Below are 26,926 nucleotides of genomic sequence, written 5' to 3'. Positions count from 1 at the left end.
TGATTTGCCTGGTGTTCTTCAAGACGCTATATTGAGAGTCACCAAGCTAATGTTTATACAGAGTCTGATTAGCATGCATGTGATTAAAATGAAGTGATGGAATTTGTTTGAATACGATTAGATCTCGTCTCAGGTCTTTTTCCTTCCAGCACTAATTAGCTGTCACAGTTGAGCACCTTCATCAACATTATGCACCCCACACCTTTTGTTCTCCTCCTATTATAACCTGTCTGCATTTCCTTTTCTATCAAAGCCAGGTGTCACATCCACTGAGCCTGGTTATCTGATTTATTTTTAACTGGATCTTTTAATTTTGTTTTACAAGACACTCAGATTAATAATCCTTCAGTCCGAGACAAACGAGCAACCCCGGAGACATTTCAAGGAGACGGTCATCGTCTAACAAGACAACAAGCAGCCTTGAATTCCAAATGACTTTGTTTATACGGATCAATGTGATGTGTGTCAATACAATTGTGGCTCTTAGGCATGCACTGCCGCTTTCCCTCAGGCATGGACAAACACAAGGCTGCAAAGTGTGAGTTCTCACCATCTTTGTCGACGGTGAAGGGCACATCAGGGGTGACGATCTCGTAGTTGCAGATTTGACTGAACTGGAAAGAGCAGTCGGCGTCCACTGCCTCCACCTTCAGGATGCTGTCGTACTTCTTTCCCTCGATAACGGTGGCTTTGTAGGACTTCTCCTTGAACACCGGTGCATACTCGTTGATGTCGTTTACCTGGATGTGGACGGTGGCCCTAAAGACACACGCTATGTTAGGACCATTTTGGCTGGGGATGTTTATTGACATTTGCCTAACCACAGTGAAATATGCTATTGTCCCACTTCAGTCACATAGTCAGCAGAGGGATTCAATAATAGTTTAGCTTGGTAAATCACACATCTACTGTCATACCATCTGAACAATCCTGTGGTTGATGTTCCGTTTTATTTTACAGTTTGTTTTATGTAAAAGCTTAGTTTATATGAACCATGCCAAAATAGGTTAGGTGTGAAAGCACCCTAAATGATGCAACATAAACTGTTTGTTTTTCGTTATCTCTTTCTGTGAGGGGAACTGAGAACCCTTTTTATTGAGAGAACTACCTCTGCACCCTGATTGGGTACAGCTTTACAATAAGACTACCCTTATAAAGGATTGATAAAGGGTTTATAATTATGTTATTAATTAGGTTGTAAACACTTCATTAATCATTAAGAACCATTTATAAACCAGTTCTAACATAGTTTTCATACATCAACACAGGCTCACTATTTGGCAAGATGACTAAGCCTATTGGCTACCTAGCTTACTTCCTCTTCTTCATCAGCTAACATCCTTGGTATCTGTTGTTCACCGAGTTGATGCTCCTCTTTTCCATCTTGATGTTTCTTGGCATCTCTTTATGACCATTTATTTACGAGTTACTAACATTTATAGCTGCCAAAAGGGAGCCTTATTGTAAAGTGTAAAACACATTCCCATTTATTAATGAGTTACTACCATTTCTAATAAGGCTTAGCAGTACAGATCAATGTGGGCTCTCTATTTGGCAAGCAACCGGTCGCAGTTGCCCTGTTTATCTTACGTCTTATAAAAGCTTATTAAGGATTTATAAAGTGTTCCCAACCTAATTAATAAATTAATGACAAACTATTCGTAAACCCTTTATAAGGGTAGTCTTATTGTAAAGGGGTACCGGCACTTATACTGGTAGAGGTTGACTCACTTGTGGGATTTCTTCATGTTGGTGCCATCAGGACCCTCTCCACAGTCGTAGGCTTGGATGGTGAAGGTGTGCTCCTTCTGCAGCTCACAGTCCAGCTTGTCCTTGGCCCGGAGGACCCCCTCGCCAGTGGACTTGTCCAGGACCACTGCCTCAAAGGGGACATTCTGCCCATGAATCCTGAAGCCGCAAATCTCACCTGAACACGTCAAGAGCCAAAAGAGAGTTTGTTCAAAATAACTGACATCAGGAGAGACATTTTCTCTTCAAATAATATTAAAAAAAATGTTAAAAACAAAACAATAAATTCACGCAAAAGAAAAAGATCAGCCACAGGTTTTGGGTGCCAGGGAGTTGTAGATTGGGGGTGGGTGGTGTCTGTGGAGGAAGCCCAAAAGCACTGTCATATGGGTGAGTACTTGAGGGGGAGTTGGGAGAGGGTGTGGGACATTTAGTATCATAGAAGACGGAGTGTCTTTTCCAAGCCACTTGAAAACATTGCATCCAGTCATGCAGGCAGAAACCGAAAATATATGGACAGGCATTTTACAAAGTACTTAAGATATTAGAAATCAAATTCATGAAGCCTATAAGAAGATAGAAAACATTATTGGAAGTAAAGATAATGTATTTCTTTACTAAGGTCTATTGTATGATAGAAACAATAATGAAGATAAATGCATACAAATTAATAAAAATATTTGAGCATTATAGCGTCACGATAGGCACCAATTTACTCGTGAAACAGTCTGAAAAACAAACAAACTCTGAGACAATAAAATGTGTTTTTAAAGAAAATCATTTCTTCCTGTGTCATTTTGCCTTTCACCCAAAACGACTGCAAATTAAATCCAAATAAAACTAAATAATAAGAGAACTTCGACTATAACAGTTTAAAACAATCAGCACTGGATGTGAACTGGGGTTAGAAATATCAACTTGCTTGACATCCACATCAAATGACAACTGCAGCCATGCTAATGGTGGAGATTAGTGGTGGAGAATTAACTCAAGAGATCCACTGAGGCAAAGATGCGACAACAGAAACTTTGTAGCAGAGAGAGTTTGCATTAGTTAACAATCTCAGCAGCTTTCAGTGTAAGACTTTAATGTCAGAAAGTCCACAGGAGTCACTGCACCTGCATAGATCTTATAGGTCACAGAGAGGCACCACCAACATAGATGATGCCTTTAAGATGCTCACATATACAGAGCTTTTATCCTCTTTAAAACACCCATTTTAGTATACATTTCTGCTCCAATTATCATGGGTGTTAAGAGGTTGTCAAATCATCATCTCTGTCCTTTCAGTTTTTTTCTATCTTGTAATCAAATGTCTCCGAAATGAGCTGTTCCTTCCATTTTCTTAATTGAAGAATTGGATTGGACAAAATGGCAGCAAAGTGACTGAAAACTCCTGTTTTAAAGCAGCTTTCTGTTTCTTGGTGACAGCTGAAAAACTGTTAGGGTCTGCAAACTGCAATGGATGTCTCATGCACAGATATTTCTAAGTACAGTCAGCCCCACATCACACTTTTCATCCAGCTGTTGGAAGTCCAAAAAATTAAGGGTGAGAAAAACATAAAATCGAGAAAACCAAATGGGGAGATTACAGAGCATGGCGGGAGTTTCTGTGTAAAAGTGTGAATGCTGGTTTTTTGAGTTAGTGGGTTAATAGTAAAAACTAAGCACAAGGCAGAAGAAAGAGCCCAAGATCACCTTCTTCAGTGAGAGTCACCTCAAAACTCTCTACAAGGAAGGGAGAGAAAATAAACCCAGATCAGTTAAAAGACAAGTTAGAATCTCAGAGAAAACACAGAGGAAAGAAAGGAAACATACTCTTGCTTACAACATGACCGACAGAAAATATGTGGTTTCCCACAAACAAAAAGTCTTCAGCCAGTTAAAAGAATTGAATGATTAGATAAGAAGCCAGTTGGGAGTACAGATAAATGAAATGATGAAGTGTATGACAGGGCGTTCCAGAAGGATATGGAGAAACCAGCCAGTGGGTAAAAGTAGAATCACCTGGATTGAGTTTGCCTGCCTATTGTTTGCCTACATAAACAATCAATCAATTATTGTAAAGGACTAGGATATTCAAAAAGTAAACCATGGATACCATTCATGAAGGAAAATATATATAAATCATATATATCACTTCAGGATATTCCATTACCCCATTAAAAACCTAAATGCGTGACCTAGGACATTAGTTTGCATAATTTGTAAAGAAAAAAAAACAGAGGGTTCCAAGACATTTTCAGCTGTAAAATGACATAGCAAACTGAGGCATTACCTACACTTATCATAACATAATCCTGTTCATTTGAAAACAATGCCTGTTAAAGTGTGTGTTTTTAATGTGTGTTAAAGATGGCTCTGCTGTCAAAGTAAATACACATAAATGTGTTTAACGGCTAGCCCATAAAGGAATGTGCTGCTTATATGAAACATGGCTTGCTTTTAGTGGAGTTTTTTCTTAATGCTTTCTGTGCAATAGTTGTTTGTTTTAAAGCCCCGTCAGGTGGGTTGGACCGGGTCATTTTGTTTGCACCTACTAAACAATTAGAAATGGATTTCACATTAGGGAGTGCTGTTCAGGGCCAGTCATGCAGTGGGAGTTACGAGCCTCCGTGTTCACCCCAGCTCTAATGACCTGCTCACACCAGGGCTTCAGGAATTCCTCAGCTCGCACAGGCCTCTCAGCTCGGGTCAGCCATCACAAAGATGTTTACGAATTTGACTTGACCTGGAGCTATCATTTAACGATTGGCACTAAATGCATACAGTGAGTACGAATCTGAGAATATTATTAGCCAATAGATCAATATGCTGTACATTGTCTGGCATCCATTTGGAGTTACTGTGTTACAGAAACAAGGTCGTCTTATGTTCCTATGTGAATCATATAACCCATATCTAGTGTTTAAATGCTCCCTGCTTTGTGTTCCTCACTTCTTTAGGGCACATTCCTCAATGAACACAGAGCTCATTTTCAAGTTTGTAACTATTTCAGCTCCAATCATCCTGACTGAACTCATCACAGAGACATACACACTTAAAGCTACATCCAGTGGATCCTCATTCATGCTAGATATTCACCTTGTGCACTAATCTGACTTGTGATTGGGTTTCTTTGGCCCTGGAGGTCAGCTTTACAGTTAACCTTGTTTTTGGCACAGATGGAGGGAGGACGAGGCGGCTGGCAGACAGAGCTGGTCACCCCTGCTGCCACGTGAAGCCAGATTGCTCGCTCTCAGTCATGAGAGCTAGTTCACAGGGACATGCAATGTATTCATAAAGCCTGGCTCATCATAAAGGGAGCCCCAGCTAAAAGAAGTGGGAACACCACGCTCTGTATTCAACACTAATTTACTGTGAAAAGAGACACACATCATGCAGAGAATGGGCCTTTAATTCATATTCCTGCCCTTCAGAAACGATGGAACTCTTGCTGAAGTTGTCAACTTTAAAAACTGTGTCCTGCCAGGTCGACTAGCTCTTGGAACAATCAGATTCAACATAACTTTGTGAAGAATATTACATGTATTCATCTCCTCTGACAAATGGGCATATGGATGTTAAAGCATTGCTTGCTAAATCAGATAATTCCAATGAGATTTTAGAAATGATAATATCAAGTGGAGTGTGAGTGCTGAGTGTAGAGGCGCTCGCAGACACAAGATCACACACCTCGTGTGATGTGAATTTTCCTGAGCTGAAGTGCTTTGAATCCTGGCCAGAGTCAAGCCTGGTGTGATTAAAAAAAAACAGAGCAAATGTTGCCTTGGTACATAAAGCACGTTAGCTGTACCTCTCCCCTGGGAAGGAAAACACATGAAAGAGTGTTTTGATCTGAATATCAAAAGGGCCAATCTGGAGGATATGGTATCCGGATGTATGTCAGTATGACAGGCATGTCATAAAGATCTAAAGGTCCTAATGTCATTGAGTCACATATTCTCTACCACAAGTGCATTAAATGATTATTCAACAATAAGCAGAGTTGTTCTGTCCTTCACTACGGAGTGACATTTTTTATTTGAATTAAGATTTGATTTCTAACAGAATGCTGCATGGATAACGTATTTTTGAAAGCCAACCAGGAAGTTAGCATCCCCCTGGTTCCCTCGACCATAAACTACTTACAGTAAATCATTCAAAGTTCACGAGTGTAGTATTTACTGACATATTTTTGTCATAGAACAAAACATGAACATCTATTGTCGTGTTGACTGATTGAAGCTGTCTAACCAAAAACAAAGAAATTGAAAAACATTAACTTTGAGACGAGTAAGTAAATAACTAATCTAAACTAATTTAGCAAACTCATTTGTGGTTTAAGGACTCCTCTCTGCTGCCGTTAATACCATTTTTACCACAGAATGAATGGAACACCATGAAGAAAGAGAGGCCTTCCTATACTGTACTCGTGATTTTAAAAGCATGATGCTGTGGTTACATTTGGTGTTTTATGTCTATGATAAGTTTAGCTTTTTTTTGTTATTGTTTGAATACCAAAAATACCCAAAATATTTCAGTTAATAAAAAAGTCCACTGTCAATCTGAAATGAAACTTATATAATTCATCGATGAACAGTTTTACTGCATCCATAATATGAAACACATTCTCAAAGCTTTGATGGTACAGCGCAGTTAGTGTGCGTCCTTTTTCCGTTGTAAATGAGTCATTCCAAGTGAAGTGAAGCTGAGAGAAAATGAAAAGCAGCAGCAGCAGCAGCATTAAACCTCCTCTCTCACCTGCGTAGCGTAGAGGAGCATCCTTGTCCAGTGCAATTAGAGGAGGGTCCAGCAGTACTTTATCATCGTTTTCCGTTACGATCCCATGGTACGTCGTCTCGATCCATGGTTTGTGCTTATTGACTGTGAGGAACAAAGAGAGGAAATGTCAGTGCCTATTAAAAAAAGTCTACACAAATAATTTCTGTCCTGTGTTGAGAAGTTCCAAATGGTATCTTCATTTTCCTCTCACCGGCACTAATTATCAATTTGCATATTTGTTTTGTCCTTTTAATAACAATGTCCTATTTTGTCTTTGTCTGAATGTCCTGTCGGTCTGTAAATGATGTTGTATTGCTGTTATTTCTTAAGCAAGTCTGCTTTTAGAATAAAAACCCCTTTCTCAATTACATTAGGCGACTGTGGCTGCGAGGGAGTGTGGTCGTCTTTCAACCAGAAGGTTGTGGGTTCGATTCCAGCCCATGCAGTTAACATGTCGATGTATCCTTGGGCAAGATACTTAACGCTGAAGTTGCTCCCGATGGCATGGCCAACGGTGTATGAATGTTAGCTAATGGGTGTGAATGGGTGAATGACATGTAAAGCGCTTTGAGGGGTCTTAAAAAGACTGGATAAAGCGCTATAAGTACAGTGCATATTTTATGAGGTTTTGGAAGCTTTAATATTATTGCAGTGTTGTAAAGCACACTATTCTCCATCCTACAATAAACTAATGTTATATGTTTTGATGTATCCAAACTGAAGACAAGAGAATGTTATAATATAGCTTTCTTCTTGTAAAGTTACAAGAAATAGACTAAACCACCATCCATATCAGTTAATGGATTTCAACAGGGGCATCAAAGGGATGATAAAGTCTATGGTTATGACATTTGGGCCGGCTTGTCGAGCAGTAGTTTAGCTATTTACAGTTTTGTGTGCTAGTTGGCCTGGGAAGCATCCTAGCTGCAGACGGGGCTCTGTGGTAGCTGGCGTTTGCAGAAAAAGCTGCAGTGAGTGACAGATTTGGGCTGGCTCAGAACACAGCATTGACACAGGGGATATGCAGCTCTCTCTTACAGCCAATATGTGCTCACTCCAGAAAAAGAGGAGATCATGGCGTTACTGTGCTACTGATCTGCAAAAGTGATGCTAACTCTGGCTGACAGAGCGTTGTGGGAAACAGAAACAGGCAACCTGAACAGGCACATTTCATAAAAGGCAGGAAGGTAACAAAAGGGCTGGAACGTCGAAATCTGTATAAAGCTCTATGTTTTAATTTAAACTGCATTTATTTGCAGATTTTACTTTTGCGAAAGGATAATTAGCTATACAGTAACAGGCATGTGCTTAGTCTTTATTCATCATAGCTACCATGTATTAATAATGTCATGTGGCATACACTACTTCTGTTGTCTCAATTATAAACTGTGGTTAGAATAAAAGTTACTTTTCCTTTATAGTTTATGTGAATGGAAATGCACAGCATGAGCAGCTTCATTACAAACTGAAGCACATCCTCCAGCCCAGGTTTATCTCATTCCCACACAACGACACACTCGAAAATCCATCTCAACAAGCAACATTGTTTAACTAGAGGGTGGATTAATACAAAAGGCATTTGCTGAGGCTACCAAACTGTACAGTTGCTGTCTTCCATTACATCATTTAACAACTACAATTCTTCTAAGTCGTCTCACATCTCTGACCCAAAATGCTCGCAGAAGAATACATGGTTAAATGATCTCTGTGGGGAGGTAACCAACAATTCTAATTAAAACATGTTTTGCAAAGTGAATTCAATCCATTGTTGTGCTGCAGTAAGCCTCAACATTACAGATGTATCATCTGACTAATAGAAAGACGCCCCGTGTTCAATAACACAATATGTGCTACAATTACATTATGAACTTCAAACAGAAACCAGATAAAGACAAACAAAAACATGATGTGGATGTTCTAAGGCGACTCAAATTCTGCTGCTTATGCCTTTACATAATTTAGTATAATTTTCAGTTATTACATGATCAACAAAGAATAATTATAAGCTACTTACACAGGATTGGAGGCAGGGGTAGACATTAAGGGTAAAAAGCCACTGGCCCTCCGGGCCGGTGGAATTGTATTGTCACTGGCCCCACCACACTGGCCCGGAGCATTCGACTAATAATGAAGAAAATTAACACTGCAATAGTAATTTATGCACTAACTACATTACTACAACATTTGAACAATCAGTTCTTACTCATTTTCCTCAATTGTTCATATTTGGTTTATTAAAATAATGATATTGTGGTCATTGTTAAAAAATGTCTGCTATTATTATGAGTATTATTATTTGTATAATGCACTTTTTGCATTCCTGTCATTAGGAGTTAGAAATGTAATGGCTATAGATTTGATTAGAACCTTCATTATCCTAAACTGCTGGGACATTTCCCTAAAGCCAATACCTTTATATTTTCTACTATTCACTTACTTGTCAGCATAGGTCGGCATTGATGTACAGAGCCGATGGAAGACCTTGTTTATAATGGCATCATATTGAGAGGTGCAGCCAGTGACGCGTCCTAAAACCAGGAAGTAAGCTGCTGGTTCCCTCGACAAAAAGCAATGGGATTTCTCCACAGGGTTTTGGAAAATAGCTGGAAATAAGGTCTGTGGAAAACAAACCTGTTTGATAAATGCACGTTTTGTTCAGCCGGATAATCTCCACATGTCTACCCTACTTTTATAATTTTTGAATCATAAATCTAATCGATAGATTATAAAAGGGTTTTAGGACGCGTCACTGCAGCCAACTCCATCGGTCAAGCTGAAACTTTCTCTCCCTCTTCTTCTCATGCTCCCTGTCACTCTCCTTGAACTCCTCCGGTGACTTTCTTTTATTTGAAGATAGTTTTTTGCACAGCGCTTGGCCGGTTACCGCTGGTATTAAAAACATTTTGGCGAATGGTTAGGTGGCGCGATAGTCTGTAGTGAAGGAGCGCGCTCACGGGAGCCTGCTCGCGCTGCGCTCCGCAGCAGACAGCTGTTTGCTTTTCTCCCAACAACGACAAGCGACTCACAAAACGCTATGTTGTAGTGTTAATAAACGAAACAATTTAACTAAATTGCTAGTCAAAATACCAATACCACAGGAAAAAAAACGTTTAAACAATATTTTTAGTGGCCTGAGCGGGCAAGTGGAAAGTACGTTATGCTGGCCCGGGGTCTCTAAATAGTGCTTCCGGGCCAGCGGGCCATTTATAATGTCGAGCCCTGATTGGAGGGGATGTGTGCATCAAAATGATTTAGTAAATTTTCTTAATGAGAAATATGTGCTTATGGCTTAATAAACAACATACTTTAACATTTAACATAGCTTTAAATCATTTAATTATGTTACAATCAGGGTTCATACACTTTTTCACCAATGATTTTCAATGACTTTTCCATAACTTCTCAATGACCTTTACCTCATTTTCCATGACCAAACAAAAATTACCACTGAAAATTGTTTATTTGAACATGTAACAGGAAAATAAGGTCTGCATATGAAACATGTAGTGCCTATCTAAAACAAATCCAATAGTAGGCTTACTAGCTTCTACACGCTGAAGCAACTGTAGTCAGGGAGGCAAACTCATCTACTCCTCTACAGTTCAGAGGTACATGGTGTACTTCGACTCCACTACAGTTCAGAGGTACATGGTGTTCTTCTACTCCTCTACAGTTCAGAGGTACATGGTGTACTTCGACTCCACTACAGTTCAGCGGTACATGGTGTACTTCTACTCACTACAGTTCAGAGGTACATGGTGTACTTCGACTCCACTACAGTTCAGAGGTACATGGTGTACTTTGCCTCCACCACAGTTCAGAGGTACATGGTGTACTTCTACTCACTACAGTTCAGAGGTACATGGTGTACTTCTACTCCACTACAGTTCAGAGGTACATGGTGTACTTCTACTCACTACAGTTCAGAGGTACATGGTGTACTTCGACTCCACTACAGTTCAGAGGTACATGGTGTACTTCGACTCCACTCCAGTTCAGAGGTACATGGTGTACTTTGACTCCACCACAGTTCAGAGGTACATGGTGTACTTCGACTCCACTACAGTTCAGCGGTACATGGTGTACTTCTACTCACTACAGTTCAGAGGTACATGGTGTACTTCGACTCCACTACAGTTCAGAGGTACATGGTGTACTTTGACTCCACCACAGTTCAGAGGTACATGGTGTACTTCTACTCACTACAGTTCAGAGGTACATGGTGTACTTCTACTCCACTACAGTTCAGAGGTACATGGTGTACTTCTACTCACTACAGTTCAGAGGTACATGGTGTACTTCGACTCCACTACAGTTCAGAGGTACATGGTGTACTTCGACTCCACTCCAGTTCAGAGGTACATGGTGTACTTTGACTCCACTACAGTTCAGAGGTACATGGTGTACTTCTACTCCACTACATGTATTTAATACCTTCAGTTACTCTACAGATGTGGATGAATGATGTGAAATATAATAAAGTGTTAAATCAGACTTTAGTTCCACCTGGAGTAAATCCACCAGCTACCCTGCAGTATACAAAGTCATTCAAACTAGCTACACCTTTACCAGCTTTGAGAACACTTTGATGATCAATCATTATAAAACACATCATATATATTATTCTGAAATGGACCAATCTGCACAACGACTACTTTTACTGTCGCTACTTTCACTATATTTTGATGAGAATACTTTTCTACTTTTACTTGAGGAACATTTTGAATGCAGGACTTTTACTGAAACAGAGTATTGCTACGCTCTGGTACTTCTACTTTTAATCAAGTACAAGATCTGAGTACTTCTACTTTTACTCAAGTACAAGATCTGAGTACTTCTACTTTTATTAAGTACAAGATCTGAGTACTTCTACTTTTATTAAGTACAAGATCTGAGTAGCCTACTTCTACTAAAGTACACGATCTGAGTACTTCTACTTTTAATCAAGTACAAGATCTATACTTATACCACCTCTGTTTATAGCCTATGAAAAAAACTATTAGAAAACGAAGGCTAAAGCTAACGTTAGCAGATAGTGACAATGTATGCTAGCTAGCTAGCTCAACGATTCCTTAAATGATATTGCGACAGAAAAACTTTCCAGTTCACATCACGCTCTGCCGCTCTGCTCTGAACACCTGAACGGCCCGTTCTAACAGCGGTTCCAGGCAGGGAGACTCGAGCACACAGCTCGCACTTCATATATTAAAAAATAACACCATGCGCGTCATGATGGCACATAACAGCTCGCAACCGCAGATTATTTCAGCTATTAGATTAAATGTAAATTATATTTGACGCAACTTTAGTTACATTTCCATGACTTTTCCAAAACTTTGGGAAAAATATTGTTTTCCATAACTTTTCCAGGGCCTGGAATTTGCATTTTCAATTTCCATGACTTTTCCAGGTTTTAAATGACCGTACGAACCCTGTACAATTGTTCATTCTTTATTCAAAACCATGGATGTACAATGTTTGCTCGTCTTGGCAGGAAATAGACATTATGCATTAAATGTGGTGAGAACAAGTATTTTTGGATAATCTTGACCTACACAAGCAGTGCTTAGTAAGAACGTGTTGCTTTGTTTACCAGTGGTTTAGGATTGATCCGTCCCAATACATGGTCTTTACTGAGCGTCTTGTGACCTGAAGTGAAGTGGATGTCTTTAGAGAGATTGCTAGGCCCAACTACTATAATAATCTGCTTTAGCCTCCACCGAGTCAACTGTTTGCCAGGTCTAGGGCTGCTCAATTAAATCGTATATTAATCGCAATTACGATTTTGGCTTGCAACGATTACGAAAACAACGTAATCGAAATAAAACGATTATTTATTAATTATTTTTTATTGGTTTTTAAGTTGAATTATACTTAAAGTTCAGGGTAATCAACTGTTAAAAACATAGTGTTCAAATATTTTTTTAAATAAATGGATGTTTTCCAAATAATCGAGATTATGATTTTTGCCATAATCGAGCAACCACATGATCACATGTCACATGTGGGCCTCATACTCATCAGTCGCTCATGGCCTTCAGCACTGACGAGGGGTGAACCAGGGCCGGAGCTGAATGGTAAAATGTCAAGCCGCATTCTCAGAGCTCCTGCAAAACATTTCATCCTAATCTTTCCACCAGGAAGGACGGCTGCCTGCCTGTATTGTGTGTAGTTTAATATAATTTCCCATAGTTTAAAAAGCCTTATGTCAATTTAATTAGCACCTTTTTCAAACTTGACTTAAGAGCAAGGAACTACAAAAAAATACCACTTTAGAATGTGCCTGTAAAATAAAACTGCTGCAAAGTCTGACAAAGACGCACCAATACCCAAGACTGGTTTGAGATGGGCATCACAGATCAAATCAAATATCACATAATGCAGGTATCCTCACAGATGGTACACTCACTGCTGAGCTGAAAACATGACTTAGGTGTATGGGAACAAAGAAGGCAGACCCAGGAGGCTTTTGACACATTTAAAAAGCATACCGCTATACCACCGGTTGAATTCAAAGCCTCTTTCACTCACACAAACCTCTCAGGAAATGGCATCTAAAGCGCAGTTTTATTTAAAGCGTGAAATTCTCGAATACATTGTGTGAAATCGCCAACAAGGCCCTTTTGATAAGATGGCTTCATCATCTCACTGCAAGCCCTCTGAGCATTTGTTGCCCTGTGAACATTTGACAGAGCAGCAAAGACATTATTTTCACAAATACTGAACCATCCTTGTTTTGGAACCAGTTATTTATAACACACTATCAACAAGTTAGGATTGCTGCGATTATAAAGGAGAGACTCTCTGTAGTGTAAGGGAGGGACTTTTTTCGTGAGGGGAGGCTTTAGTTTAGGATTTAAAATGGAATGAAATTAGTAAAGGGGCTTTGAAATGTTTGAGGCAGTCTAAGGAGGAAGACGCTGCAGCAGCACTGAGGATGCAAAGTGTAAAAGACTGGCATTTTCTTAATCTAACTTAATTAGAAAACCAATTCATCTAATGCATTGCAAACCCACTACTGGCCCAATCACAACCAGCAGACTCAGCTCTTCTCTAACTGTACATGGAAGCAGATCATTCAAGAGGATCTCTTAACTTCTAGCAAATAATCAACATTAAACTGATTTAAGATCCTTCTTACGTACTGCCGAAGATGCTTGAGAAGATTTGTGTGTTGTGTCTACTGTAAATGTACCATTATTTTATTAAAATAGGCCTAATACAGACGTGTGTCACGTGTAAATATTCATTATAACCCACTTTGTTTGGCTTCATTTATAAAAAAAATGAAATAGTGACAAATATCCATCACAGGAGACGTCACAAATGTACGTGTTTTGTTTGAAATTCCAAAGCTGAAACAACTGAAAGCAGAGAATGGGTGGCTGGCCATTTTTGCTTGTTAAGTGGCTTGAAGAATTTATGAATGATACGTTTTTGAAGATTATTCTTCTAAAAGATGTATTGTTTCAGCTCTAATCTGACGAAGAATGGCAAAAGAGCTCACAGTGCCTAATCCTCACATGTAGAATTTAAGGAGGTCACAACAATGTGGGTCAATGTTAAGCCAAGAAAAAAGGAACGTTTAACAGTGTTTAGAACAGTATCATCTCAGCATACTTGAACACAATTAAAGATAAAAACAGCAACATTAAGCTGTGAAAATTGGCCACCTAATAAATCTGTAATGGAATATAAGTGTTGAAAAACAATACATTTTCAAGTGACTGCAAGACTCCTTCAGGAACTAACAGTACGGATGAAGGGGTGAAAAAGCAAAAAAACAAACGATAAAGGGGGCATGCTACAAAGAGCATTGCACAGCATACTGCGCACTTTGTGGGGTTAATGATTTGACTTCACAGTGACTCACCCATATTTCTAGCACAGAGCAACCACTGACCTCTACATAACTATTAGATGTATAAGAATACAAATACATATATAATAGGCTGATGTTTTACCTCTTGATAAATTATAGATATTAACTCGGTAGAGTATATGAAGAGTTTGGTTCCAAAACGCTATAAATCCATTTAGATTAATTTGAGTAAAAATGTATTTTCTTTACCAAGAAAAGTGGCAAGTGAAAACCACTATTTTGTGTTTCAAACTTTCACATAGCATTTTGAGGTTATAAATAACATTACAAATTAAAATCCAGAATTTGATTTTCAAAGATTTATTTTAAAAACTGATGCAATAAAATGCAATAAATCCATGACACGTTTTTTTCCCTCCAAAATGCAATAGATCCATTTTATTTTTCATATTGAAACTGTGCAAAAATACATAACAGTAAGTAAGTTGATACATATGAAAACCTCTGAACTTGGTCAATACTAAACTTATATATGGGCACTGGGCCAAAAATACATCAATCATCGCTCCCAAAATGTATTTAACGGGTCATCTTGTTAATGCTACACATTCATTACAACAATAAAACATTACATGTGAGGAAAATGTATCATGAACAACAATATCACATTAGACCACAGAAATTCCAAAATCACATTCATCTTTGCCATGTTACATTCATATTAGTGCTGTACGTTGTACGATTGTCTTGTGCATACTATACATCCATTGCATTCATATAACTATATCTGTGTAAAGAACTGTAAAGAAGATTGAAAACTGATTTGCACAAGTCTTGTGCATACTATAAATCCATTTAATTAATATAACTATATTTCTGTGTAAAACATTCAATAACTTGCCATTCATTAAGAGTAGAATGGCCACTCTCAAAAGGCTGGCACAATGGGCAGCTACTCTTCATGACTGTCACAGTCAACCTCATTCATCTGTGACTGAGAGTGCATCATCATAGAAGGCACGCACATTGTCACTCACACCAATTTCAGAGAGCAAGTTCAGGACATCCTTCCTTTTTTCTTCTTTCACTGTGCTTTCTTTGGGAAGCTGACTTGGCTTGAAGTTTGCCCACTTCTTTCCTCTCTTCAACACTGAGTGGTAGCAGTATTCACCGCTATACACAGCCTTGAATCCTAGTTTCTCCTTCCTGAATTCTTGCTTCACTTAGCTTAAATGACTTCTGTGACTTTACAAAAGCCTGTGTTTCTGTTTTGAAATCATAAGCCTCCCAGTCTTGACCATAGACGTGTACATTGCCATGACTGCGCAAAATCTGGTAGTATTCCTCTGGCATAAGAATGGTGTCCTTCTTTCGAAGTCGAAACACAGTGTAATACAGGGAGTAGCTGACTACATCATGGTTTTGTTGGTCGAATAGCTCGTGCATTCTTTTCACACTGAGGTCACAGGGTAGGTATTTCCGGCCAGGTGCTCCCCTTCTTCCATAATGGCTAGCCCTACATGTAAACGTTTTGATGTGATCCATCACATGCTGCTTCTTGGCATCATTTTCTGCCACCTTACGAGCACCACCCCTGAGTTCTGGTCTGGCTGTAGCGTTGAGTGCATAATACCGTGCCACTCGAGACACACGATCCTTGCCAATACCTGCAATGACAGAAAAATTACATTTTGTTTGTATGTATGTAGGTGTGTTTGTAGTATGTATGTGTGTATGTATGTATTCATCTATATATTTATTTATCTATCTATCTATTAATTAATTATGTCATCCATTGCTTCATTTATTAATTCACAGTATCCATTCACAATGACAGATGACATGGCCAAGAAGGGCATTTGTGATTAAGCAGTGCATCAGACAACTAAATAGCAGTTATTCATACATTTTAAATGCAAACCTATAGCCTGATAGTCCTATTTATGTAGCCTATGTATTGTGTGTGTAAGTACCTACTTAGGCTACTGCCTACTTTTCTACATTAATTAATCTTGCAGTAGGCATATTTATCAAATAACAATGGCAGATGACCAGCCAACTAGGCTAGGACATTTGTGCCCAAGCAATACATCAGACAGCTATAGGCTAAGTGATACTAATTCCTTAAGTAGGCTACAACATGAAAACAAACGAAAAAATAGCAAGAAACTTAAACATTAAAGATTCAAAAGAAAAGCTTAATTGTGCCTTGTTCACTTCATGATATAACCTAGGCTACACATCAGTCTGCATTGAAAAGCCAGTGATGTGCTTGTTGTGAATTAAGCTGTCATTATCTAGCCTGTGTAGTCCAGCCTATCACATCAACATAGCGTCGTTTAATGATCCACACGTTTTAAGAGCAGGCAGTCCTGTATGAATAATGTAATTCGTAATTCAAAATTAAACTCACCCAAAACGCTGCAAAAGGTGGCCTTGCAGACAGGAATTTGTGTGGGATGATCTTCGGTCAGCAAATGATATTCATTAGTGACCTCCCTATCCTTCTGCATATCGCTGTTGACAACCTTTGGACGTCTCCGCTGAACTTTTTTGACAGTGATCAGCTGCAAAAGGACTTGATCCTGCTCGATTTTTAGTAGATCCAGAGTAAAAACACTGAACGTTTTTTTAATAGATCCCCTGGGGTCAATGTGTCTGCGTGACAGAAGTTTGCTTTTGTATGAGAATGATAACAAGCGACAGCCGGCATTTTTTCTCCTCCCGAGTGTCTCATTTTCTTAATCTCCTCACGTACATGATTACATTTCGATGGCTTGCGTTTCTTCCCCACCGCAGAAACCACCACAGGTTCATCAATGCCGTAAAAAATATTCATGTTTTTATTGTTTGACGAAAGCCGGTACATTCAGGGTGCCGGCATTATTGTTTACACTGCGTGGAATGCTCTGTGATTGGTTGAGGTGCGTGGAATGGTGCGCTGTGATTGGTTGAGCGGATGTATCGCATTCTGTAGAGAAGGGAGACTGGCGTTTGTCGCAGTTTGGAAAGAAAGTGAGAAAACAGGACAGAATAACACGGCGGATATCGCGTTTTGCGGAAAATTGAATGTTGACTTTTCAATACCGACCAAATACAATACTGATTTCGGCGGGAACTAATTCTTTTCAAAAGTGGCGTTTATCGCGTTTTGGAACCAAACTCTTCATATACTGTATCCACTACCAAACAAATGAAGTCACAACAAAATAATTTCAGATGCTTTTAAGAAATGATTGATGTGACAGAAGCTGCAGACAACATCACACGCACATACACATCAAGCCCTTACTGCACTAGCACAGACGGCTGGCCTGGCAACACACTACAGTATGTGGTATGAAATCCTGTTACGCAGCAAATAAAGCCACTGACACTTAATCCCATAATGGTAGCGGTAGGGAATCATCCGGTGCTTTATGATCAGTTCACCTATCGGGATACAAACCGGAGGAGCCAGGCATGGCGTCAGCCAATCAAATCCCGCTTATGCAAATCTGCCAGTACAAGCGCTAGCCAATCAAACCGCATGTATGCTGGGAGAGCCAGACCGCAGTTCATTTCCTCATATGCCAAAAAATGGAGGAGAAAATAATCGTAGCGGTAGGGAATCACCCGGTGCTTTATGATCAGTTCACCTACCGGGATACAAACCGGAGGAGCCAGGCATGGAGGGAGGTGGCAGAGACAGTGGGTGAAACTGGTAGGTTTTCGCCTGTTTGGGGAGTTTATATCCAGTGTACTTCGTTTGAATGGACAGCTAGCAGGCATAGACAGTATTTAGCCAGCATGGAATGTTGCGTAAAATAGCACCATAGACATTAATGTCATAAATGTTCATCATATAAAGTGTGACATGTAAAACCTTTTATGCAATTGACAGGAGAGATTCATGTGATTGGTTGTTGGTCGCGTAAACTCCCCAAGCTCAAGACACGCCCAGTGCCAAGCGACAACGCACGCCGCCGTGTGTAGGGGCGACTTTCTGCCGCTTTCCTCCATGGTGCAGTGCTGATGGTTTCACCACACTTCACAAATTGCAGTAGGCTACCCATAAGGAGCTGTACAAATGCCGCAGTTTTTGCGTGTCTTTAGTTGAAAGCCCAGTGGCGATCTGCTCATCTCATCAAAATAATATGCTACAAAAGGGGCGGACTGGCCATCTGTGTGTTCTGGAGAATCACGGAACGGACGATCGTCCTTATTATTATGCCGTTTAAACCAATTATTTAAATGTGTTTGTTAAATTCGGAATCATGTAAGTTGCGCTGACAGGTCCACACACTGCTTCCCCGCAGCGAGGCTCCCCCCGCCCTCCTGTTGACAGTTCACGAGCGTCGAGCTCCTCACCCCCCGTTGATAATTCACATTCGTTGGCACGCTGATAAATGTTTTATTTTAAAAATGGCACTTCATATCAAAAAGGTTGCCGACCCCTGGTCTACTTCATTCAATGACAAGGTCAAGTGACTAGCAAGACATCAAACAAAGCAAATTATACTGCCAAGTTTTCATTATGCATATTATCTGACGATGAGCATGTAACAACGAAATGAGTTAGAATGTCTATCGGCGCAGTTGTGGCAAAATGTCGTTCCTCTTTTTTCTTTTAAACAGCTCCTTATATCCGTTAGCGCAGCTAGCTAGCACCAGATGCTAACAACAACAATGCACGTAAGGTCTCTCTCTCGCTCACTCTGGCCACACATACACACACCCTCCCGGTCCTCCAGATGGCCAGTCGGTGCCTGCCGGTGAGCGTGGAAGTGTGGTCTGCCACAAGCGGGCGGCAGGAGCGGGGCTGTCAGCATCAGCTTGTAGATGGTATTTTAAACTCGATGCGCTCTGAAACTACGGGGCGGCCAAGGAAAAAAAATACACATGCGTTAATCGCGTTAAAATAATTAGTGGCGTACATTTTTTTTTATTATCGGTATCGGTCTTGAGAAGCAGGAAGTTATCGGTATCGATTTCAAAAAACCAATATCGTGCATCCCTAGGAAATATCATTATCATCTGTCCTGATATCAATTAACGCCAAGTTACCAGTTGATCAGGTTCACATAGTTAAACTATACAGACTAATACAACAATCCTGCAATAATCTGTTTTTTCATTTGATGATTGGCAGTCATGGAAACGTGCACTTAGACATAGGAAAAGGGCATTGGTCTACCTTTGTTAATATAAATGTACAGTGTACCTAATACAGTGGCAACTGAGTGAGGGTTTACTTTAAAGTGGGGAAAGCTACTTGCTTTATCATCTTACCATTAATATTTTAATGTCATTTCCACAATTATGATCCTCCTGATTGTTGTTGTATTTTTTTGTACTTTATTTTAACCATATCCTTTGCAATAAACAACCCCACTCCAAACTAAACCAAGCCGAAATGTCTTCCTTCATACAATGTTTTTTCCAGTTTAATTAATGTAGCACTGCAACTTTTGTGCTAGTCTTGCAACTGATTTACAAACAGGGACAATACATAGTCTTGTCTTTAGGCTAAATAGGCCTCACTTCTCTTCATAGAAACATTTTTTGTGAGTTTTCCCCCAAATATTGACCATAAATGATATACAAAAAAATATAAACTATAAAACTCCCAAGTTAATATTGTCTGCACAGGGCTCCCAGTGATATGCCATGGACGACTTCTCTCATGACCCACAGAGAACCGGGTGACCCCACTGACCATTCAACATGGACACAAAGACAAAGCACCTATATGGTTGCCCAGCTCTTTTATTGATGTGTAACTCTTACAGTTTGACCTATTAACCGTGATGAAACACTTCCTGCGAGAATTTGAGTACCACAATAGGTCCTGCTAATCCTGAGGTTCAACAGGAAGCCGGTACACACTCACTCTATGCTATTGCTGTGATGTCTCCTCTTCATGGAGGGGAAATTAAATCAGCCTGCCTCCACAACGCTTGTTAAAAGCTTTGCATGTGTACTGTAAACCCTCACTATGGCCATGGGCTTAACCAAATACAATGATAGCAGACTGTTCACAGGATACTGGTCACCCTGGGAGAGCCAGAGAGCTAAACCACAGCTGTACAGATTGTAGCAGCATCACTGCAGCAGATGATCGCTCTGTAATTATCAGATGAAGCCTGATAATGCCTGGGAACCTCTGAGGGCATGTTGTGTAATCATGATGGTGCAGCCAAGTGTCAGGTGTGATGGGTTGAGGAGATCTGCTTCATCGATTTAGCTAATATTTAACCTTTAATGTCTGACAGCCTGCAAACCTTTATCATGTTTGATTACATGCAAATGTGAAGCTGCAGCCCACTCTAAGGCGGATCAGCTACTGAGCAACACTTCACTTTTAAGTGCAATAATTCAAGTTGGTATTTGCAACCGTTTTATTACCTGGTGATTTACGTGTTGATGTCTATAGAGATTTCAGATAATACATTTTAGTCCGTAATTTCTACTAAACATCATACTGCCTGAAAACAGTGTGAAAATGTTAGCCTGTACATGAATCACAAACTGAGCAGCTGGTGCATGTGTTTAACTTTGATTAATAATACTGCATAACCAGTTTACTCTCTGCAAATGTTTGATTACCCGAAATTATATAAATAACTAGGGATGCACGATATTGGTTTTTTGAAACCGATACCGATACCGATAACTTCCTGCTTCTCAAGACCGATACCGATAATAATTAAAAACAAAAATACGCCACTAATTATTTTAACGCATGTGTATTTTTTTTCCTTGTCCGCCCCGTAGTTTCAGAGCGCATCGACTTTAAAATACCATCTACAAGCTGATGCTGACAGCCCCGCTCCAGCCGCCCGCTTGTGGCAGACCACACTTCCACGCTCACCGGCAGGCACCGACTTGCCATCTGGAGGACCGGGAGGGTGTGTGTATGTGTGGCCCGAGCGAGCGAGAGAGACCTTACGTGCATTGTTGTTGTTAGCATCTGGTGCTAGCTAGCTGCGCTAACGGATAGAAGGAGCTGTTTAAATGAAAACAGAGGAGCGACATTTCGCCACAACTGCGCCGAGCACTTGACTTTATGCAGGAAGCCAGACAGTGGGACATTGTACGAAAAGTCAGCACACTCAGCACGGATACATGAACATGATTGCAGCTTCCAGGCAGCTCCGGTTCGAGCATATGCCTTGAATTTACACACACACACACACACACACACACACACACACACACACACACACACACACACACACACACACACACACACACACACACACACACACACACACACACACACACACACACACACACACACACACACACACACACACACACACACACACACACACACACACACACACACACACACACACACACACACACACACACACACAGTATTGTATTATTGTCTTCGTACGCTATTAACACACCATCGTAGCGATGGCGATGTTTCAGGTGACTGATCAGGTTCGAAGTATTAGGGAGCGCTGGATTTGTGAAGAACTCCCCTCTTCCTAAACCACTAATACCACAGTACTGGCAAAACGGCAGGAGCCGAGTGAAAAACAAGCGCCCCTCATCCCAATCCACCCACACCGCAGTATTGTTTTCTTTTTTTTTACCCAAAAAATATATTGTATATTATCGGGGCTATTAATACTGTTATCGGGTTTATCGGGATGACGTCATAATTCCTAATATCGGCCCGATAATTATCGTGCATCCCTATAAATAACTTAAAAGATTATTAGCAAAACCTGCCAATTACAGGTAACATGAGTGGCAGCATGGTCTACTACAAGCTGTCATTTTGTCTTTGTTTGAGACTAAATAAAGCCTCTCTGTTGCCACAATATTTTTTCACATTTGTCCCATAAGCTACAGAAGAATACTGGGAAGCGAGAAAGCAGTGCCTGTGCTCAGGTGATAGTCAGACATTGAGGAGTTTCAGGAGGAAAGCACAAAAAACTTGAAGAATTTGAACAGCTCCATGACAAAAAACAAATACAGAGAAATATGCAAAATGCACCGACATCAAGTGACTCAGAGTGTGAGAGCAGAAGGCAATTACAGCTGTGGACTAACTGCTCAAAATCTCTGCTTGCCAGAAGGAGAGCTTTCAACCTCCACCACAGGGCCTCTTCATGGTTGTTTAGAAGGCAGCTTCAGGAGTATCAAACAGAGAACAACCGAAGCTGCAGCCAAGCGGGTCAACGTATGAGATGAATGCAAATCTGATTAAAGCAATGACTTCAATCATGCTGGCGAGTGGCTCTCTTAACTCTGTGGCTCGGGAATAATCAATGGACAATTTGCTCACGGTCTGAAACAGACGGCACACTTCTCTGTTTGTCTTTACAAGCTCCTCAGCTTGTTGACGCAAGCCACCTCCATCACAGACTGGGGACTGTTCTACGGACCCTTTTAAAAGGAAACCCAGACCTCAGGGGCCCTCACTCCCCAAACACCCTGCTCACACAGACAGGAGAGCCTCTCAGTTTCCCTGCCAGGCAACAACATTTGTTTGTCCTCTATAGGCAGTCTCCAATGCCCAACAGAACGAACACACCCTCTTTACGGCAGTGGTGCTCCTCTGAAGAGGGGGTTGGGAGACGCAGAGCCTCGAATGCAACTCAATCACCTCTCTGTAGGAGCCGCACAAAAGAGCCAGTGAGAGCGCAGAAGTGAGAGTGAGACGGGTAGAGCTCTGCGCAGGGTGCAGCTGACCTGCTGCTGCAGGTAATGCGCTCTTTGGTTACCCGTTTCCCAGGGAGCATGTATCATTGCATGCTTGGAACACCCAAATGTGAATCCCTCTGCAGTGCCAGTATTTACCTGGAAACAATGAGACTTAAGGGAGCAGGTAACACAGCCATGTTTAAAACCGGTTTGCTCCAGTATTTGTTACACTCAGTAATACAAATAAAACCAAAATGACTTTCTTGTGAATTTGGATGGTTTATTGCAATACCTTCAAAATATTCTGATGCAATTGACAAAACTTGATTAAGGACGTTTTAACTAATCCATACAAAATGTGGATGGACTCATTAAAATCCTGGATTCTGATTATTTCTCATATTGTTTTTTTCATATCTGAATTACGCTTTTGCTTTACCAGAGGCTCATGTGAATGCTATCCCTTTTCCTGGTGGCTAACACAACTTAATATTCACAACTGAATGACCCATTCTTGACAGTTCACTGACTCCATTCAGTCCGCGAAGGCACCGATGAGAGGAAAGTCACCACCGACCCGAATTGAGTCCAGTATTCTCATGGCCTCATCTGTCCAGCACTAAGTGGCAAATTACCAAAACGAAATGCTTCAACAAATTAGCACTTTCGGGGATTATCTCATATACACATTCTTGAGGGGCTTCAGTCGCAATCCTCCGAACAGTGAACACATTGTGATGTGCTTAGTCAACATCCCGACCTCTGAAGTCTGGCCCTAAAAGCCCTTTGTTCCTCTGAGAAATCTCTGAATAAATACTGCAATAATGTAAGAGTTAAACAGTAGGAACAGGGCCTCTGTGTGGGGCAAGCAAACTGTAATTCAGGAAAATACAGGGTGAAATGTTTGGATCAATTTATTAATGCAAAGTTATTTCATTTCTAAGTCCTGGTTGTCTGTTTTTCAAAACAACATCTAATCAAATACATAACAGATGTCAGTTAAAGGTGGGGTAGGTAAGTTTGAGAAACCGGCTCGAGATCGCTAGAATTTGAAAATACACAACCGGAGAAAATCTGCCACTTCCTTATAGAGCCCCTCCTCCAACACACACGAACGCGCACATGACCAATGAGGGCACGAGATAAGTTTGTGCCCCGATGGAAGGCGCCCGGCTAAACGGATTGGTTGTACTTTTTACAGTATTACGGCTTCTACAGATGAAAACATTTTTATGGATTTTTTTGTCAAAGCACTTAAGATATTCATTGCTATCAGGATGTTAAGAGCATTCCATGGAATATAACAAAAAGTGTATCTCGAGCCGGTTTCTGAAACTTACCTACCCCACCTTTAAACTAAGTGTAAACATACGCAATGACCCCAAGAGTCAAATTGTGAATCAGAAATCTTGTATCATAGAAGATTTTGAGGTCTATTTAAATGCCATCACTTACTGACAAGGGTCTGCTTACTAGAAATTCTGCTAAATTAATCTTTGAACAAACCAGTTATATCGGCTGACTTGAGGTATTCTTCCAAAATCAAAGCTGCCATCAATAAGAACCAAGAAAGCAATAAAGTGATGTTGCAAATGGTGCGCTCCGAGTCCTTTTGATATGTCCAATGACTGATTGTGATAAAGCCATGAATCTTGTAGTGACCGACACTGTGGAATACAGAGCACATCACTTAAAGGAATGGTCCACTCATTAGATAATTAATCAAAACTTCAGTATTTAGTGAAACGTTATGTTTAAACCATACCCTGAAAAAAATCAGCGATATTCCCCGGTAAATAATGATTTTATAGCTCTTTTTTATCAAGACCTGTATATTCCGTCTGGCCGCCGCCATGTTTGCCATTTTCAGTAGTCACGTGATGGTCGTGACGTCATCCATGCATTCACTTTGTCAACACACGGAAATATGGTGGAGTATTTCAGTTCGGACTCGTCAGCAGAGGAACAAGTTTTGACCAATGTGAAGAGATTGGATGGGGGAATTCATCCATACATATCAGTATGACAATACGACACCCTCTGTCCTAAGACCCTCACATCGTACAAGGAAAAACTTCCGAAGAAAACCCACAGTTTAAAGGGAACATGGGAGAAACCTCAGGGAGAGCAACAGAGGAGGGATCCCTCTCCCAGGACGGACAGACGTGCAATAGATGCCGTGTGTAAATTGAAAAGATAATACATTTGCAACATAGGTAGTCCAAATGTTTGGAAATGCATGTGTGTATAATGGGAAGATGATATAAGATACTATATGTATGCATGTAGTACCACCCTTGCTAGCGATTCCCTCTCTAGTTTAGCATACTCAGCTTCGTTGTCCCTGGCCATAGAATCACGATTTTATGGGGCCGGAAAAAACTGGGGTAAAATACACACTAGCCGGTACTACGCTATATGGAAAGGCCACCAAAAACTGTCCTGGCCTGGACGTTAAAACGGGGCTAGCCGCTGCAATGGAAATGCGCTATAACATACCTTATTCTTACTCCGAGCACTACTTCTGCTCTTCCGTCGCTTCACACTTGCAGAGGGCGATTTCTCAACTGGCCGAACTGGTGTCCTGGTCGGTGATGACACCAGAAAGACCGATGGTACTGCATCTCCATTGAGTAATGGTTGTTCTTTAAATCCCATGTTATGTTTGATCATACTCTCAGAGTAGTCGTCCGGAAATGTGAAATGTTCGCTGCATACATGAGCCTGTAAATCTCTCGGTTCGGGCCGGCCACATTTCGCTAGCCACTGCCTCCGAATGTACTTCTTATGCTTACCTTTTGGCAACAGATGGAACCGAGCATTCCGTGGATTGTTCCTATCCGAATTATGGCAATATTTCGCGATACAGTGAGGCATATTTGAAGAGAGAAACTACAGTAAATAACATGGAGATCAACGTGTCTTCAAAAACCAAACGCATGGATTACGTCACGTCCGGGAAATGGCGGCGCCCACAGTGTTGATGTTATTTCGGTATATAATCAGTTTAAAATCACTGATAATGTCATCGGATTAAAAAAAAAAAAGAGAGACTGGCAGAGACTGGTCTGTTTTATCGGATGATAATTTTTAAAAAATGAGTGTCATGAGCATACCATTCCTTTAACATAAAATGAAATGGTTCCTATCTATCAAAACCACTGATGCACTGTTGACATGTTCTGTTTTGCTAAACCGGATAACAAAAGGCATGTACGAAGGAATGCTTCTGAACCCAACTCTATCATTCCCTTCTCACCCCGTTGATATTTAGTGATGTTATTTCTGAGGAGATATAAGTCTGTAAACTGGCACTCAATGATGGCATACAACAGTGTTAGAGGATCTGCATGGAAGAGTGGAACAATGCAGACATTGTCAGCTGTGTGCATCCACATAGTTTCTGTTTGCCATAACATAGCAAAATGACTTGCATAACACAGATTGTTGGGAGGTTAATGGTTTAAATTGGGGGATCTGATTGTCTACAACAAATTCAAAATGGCTGACATTTTGATGGGGTTAATCTTACATTTTGGTACTAGAATCCTTTAATCAATAGATGTAGCAGTGTTGCGTTATGCTTTTCATAAGCCAGACAAAAGGTTTCAAGCAATATTGGTTTTTGAAGGCTAATATCAATAATGTATGTTCGAGTATGTCACTGATGGCCACTTGCATTGGTGGAAAAGCCTCTGAAAAGGCATTAAAATGATCCCAAAATTGTTATGTACATTCATAAATCAGTTTACATAATGATCATTGAAATCATTTTTTTAAGAAGAAAGACACTGTAGAGATGATGAATATTTTTAATGAGGCCATTATCAGGGAGGAACCTCAGAGGTCCATTTCACAATTTAAGATGAAAAGTATTGACCTGATACATTGCTCTGACCGTAACTGACGTGAGATTTTCAGTGAATCAATGGTAGGCTTCTCCAA

The 26,926-nt window shown here is 40.4% G+C and overlaps 1 protein-coding gene across 4 annotated transcripts in view; it reads right to left on the bottom strand.

The window, feature by feature from the left end:
• clstn1 (calsyntenin 1) overlaps nucleotides 1–26,926 on the bottom strand; it is a 48,297-nt gene that overhangs the window by 17,627 nt on the left and 3,744 nt on the right. For 2 of the 4 annotated variants that reach the window (XM_034086474.2, XM_034086472.2), the window contains exons 2-5: nucleotides 6,493–6,615; nucleotides 3,448–3,477; nucleotides 1,732–1,927; nucleotides 551–759 (exon numbers count right to left, since the gene is read on the bottom strand). In XM_034086474.2, coding sequence (XP_033942365.1) covers nucleotides 551–759; nucleotides 1,732–1,927; nucleotides 3,448–3,477; nucleotides 6,493–6,615 — 558 coding nt within the window. The remainder of the gene's footprint in view (nucleotides 1–550; nucleotides 760–1,731; nucleotides 1,928–3,447; nucleotides 3,478–6,492; nucleotides 6,616–26,926) is intronic. The other 2 variants (XM_034086475.2, XM_034086473.2) reach the window with 1 other exon arrangement.

Source organism: Pseudochaenichthys georgianus, chromosome 7 (assembly GCF_902827115.2).
Source record: "Pseudochaenichthys georgianus chromosome 7, fPseGeo1.2, whole genome shotgun sequence".
NCBI classification, from domain to species: domain Eukaryota; kingdom Metazoa; phylum Chordata; class Actinopteri; order Perciformes; family Channichthyidae; genus Pseudochaenichthys; species Pseudochaenichthys georgianus.
The sequence above is the reverse complement of the archived record's forward strand: the minus strand, read 5'-3'. Positions and strand labels throughout refer to the sequence as shown.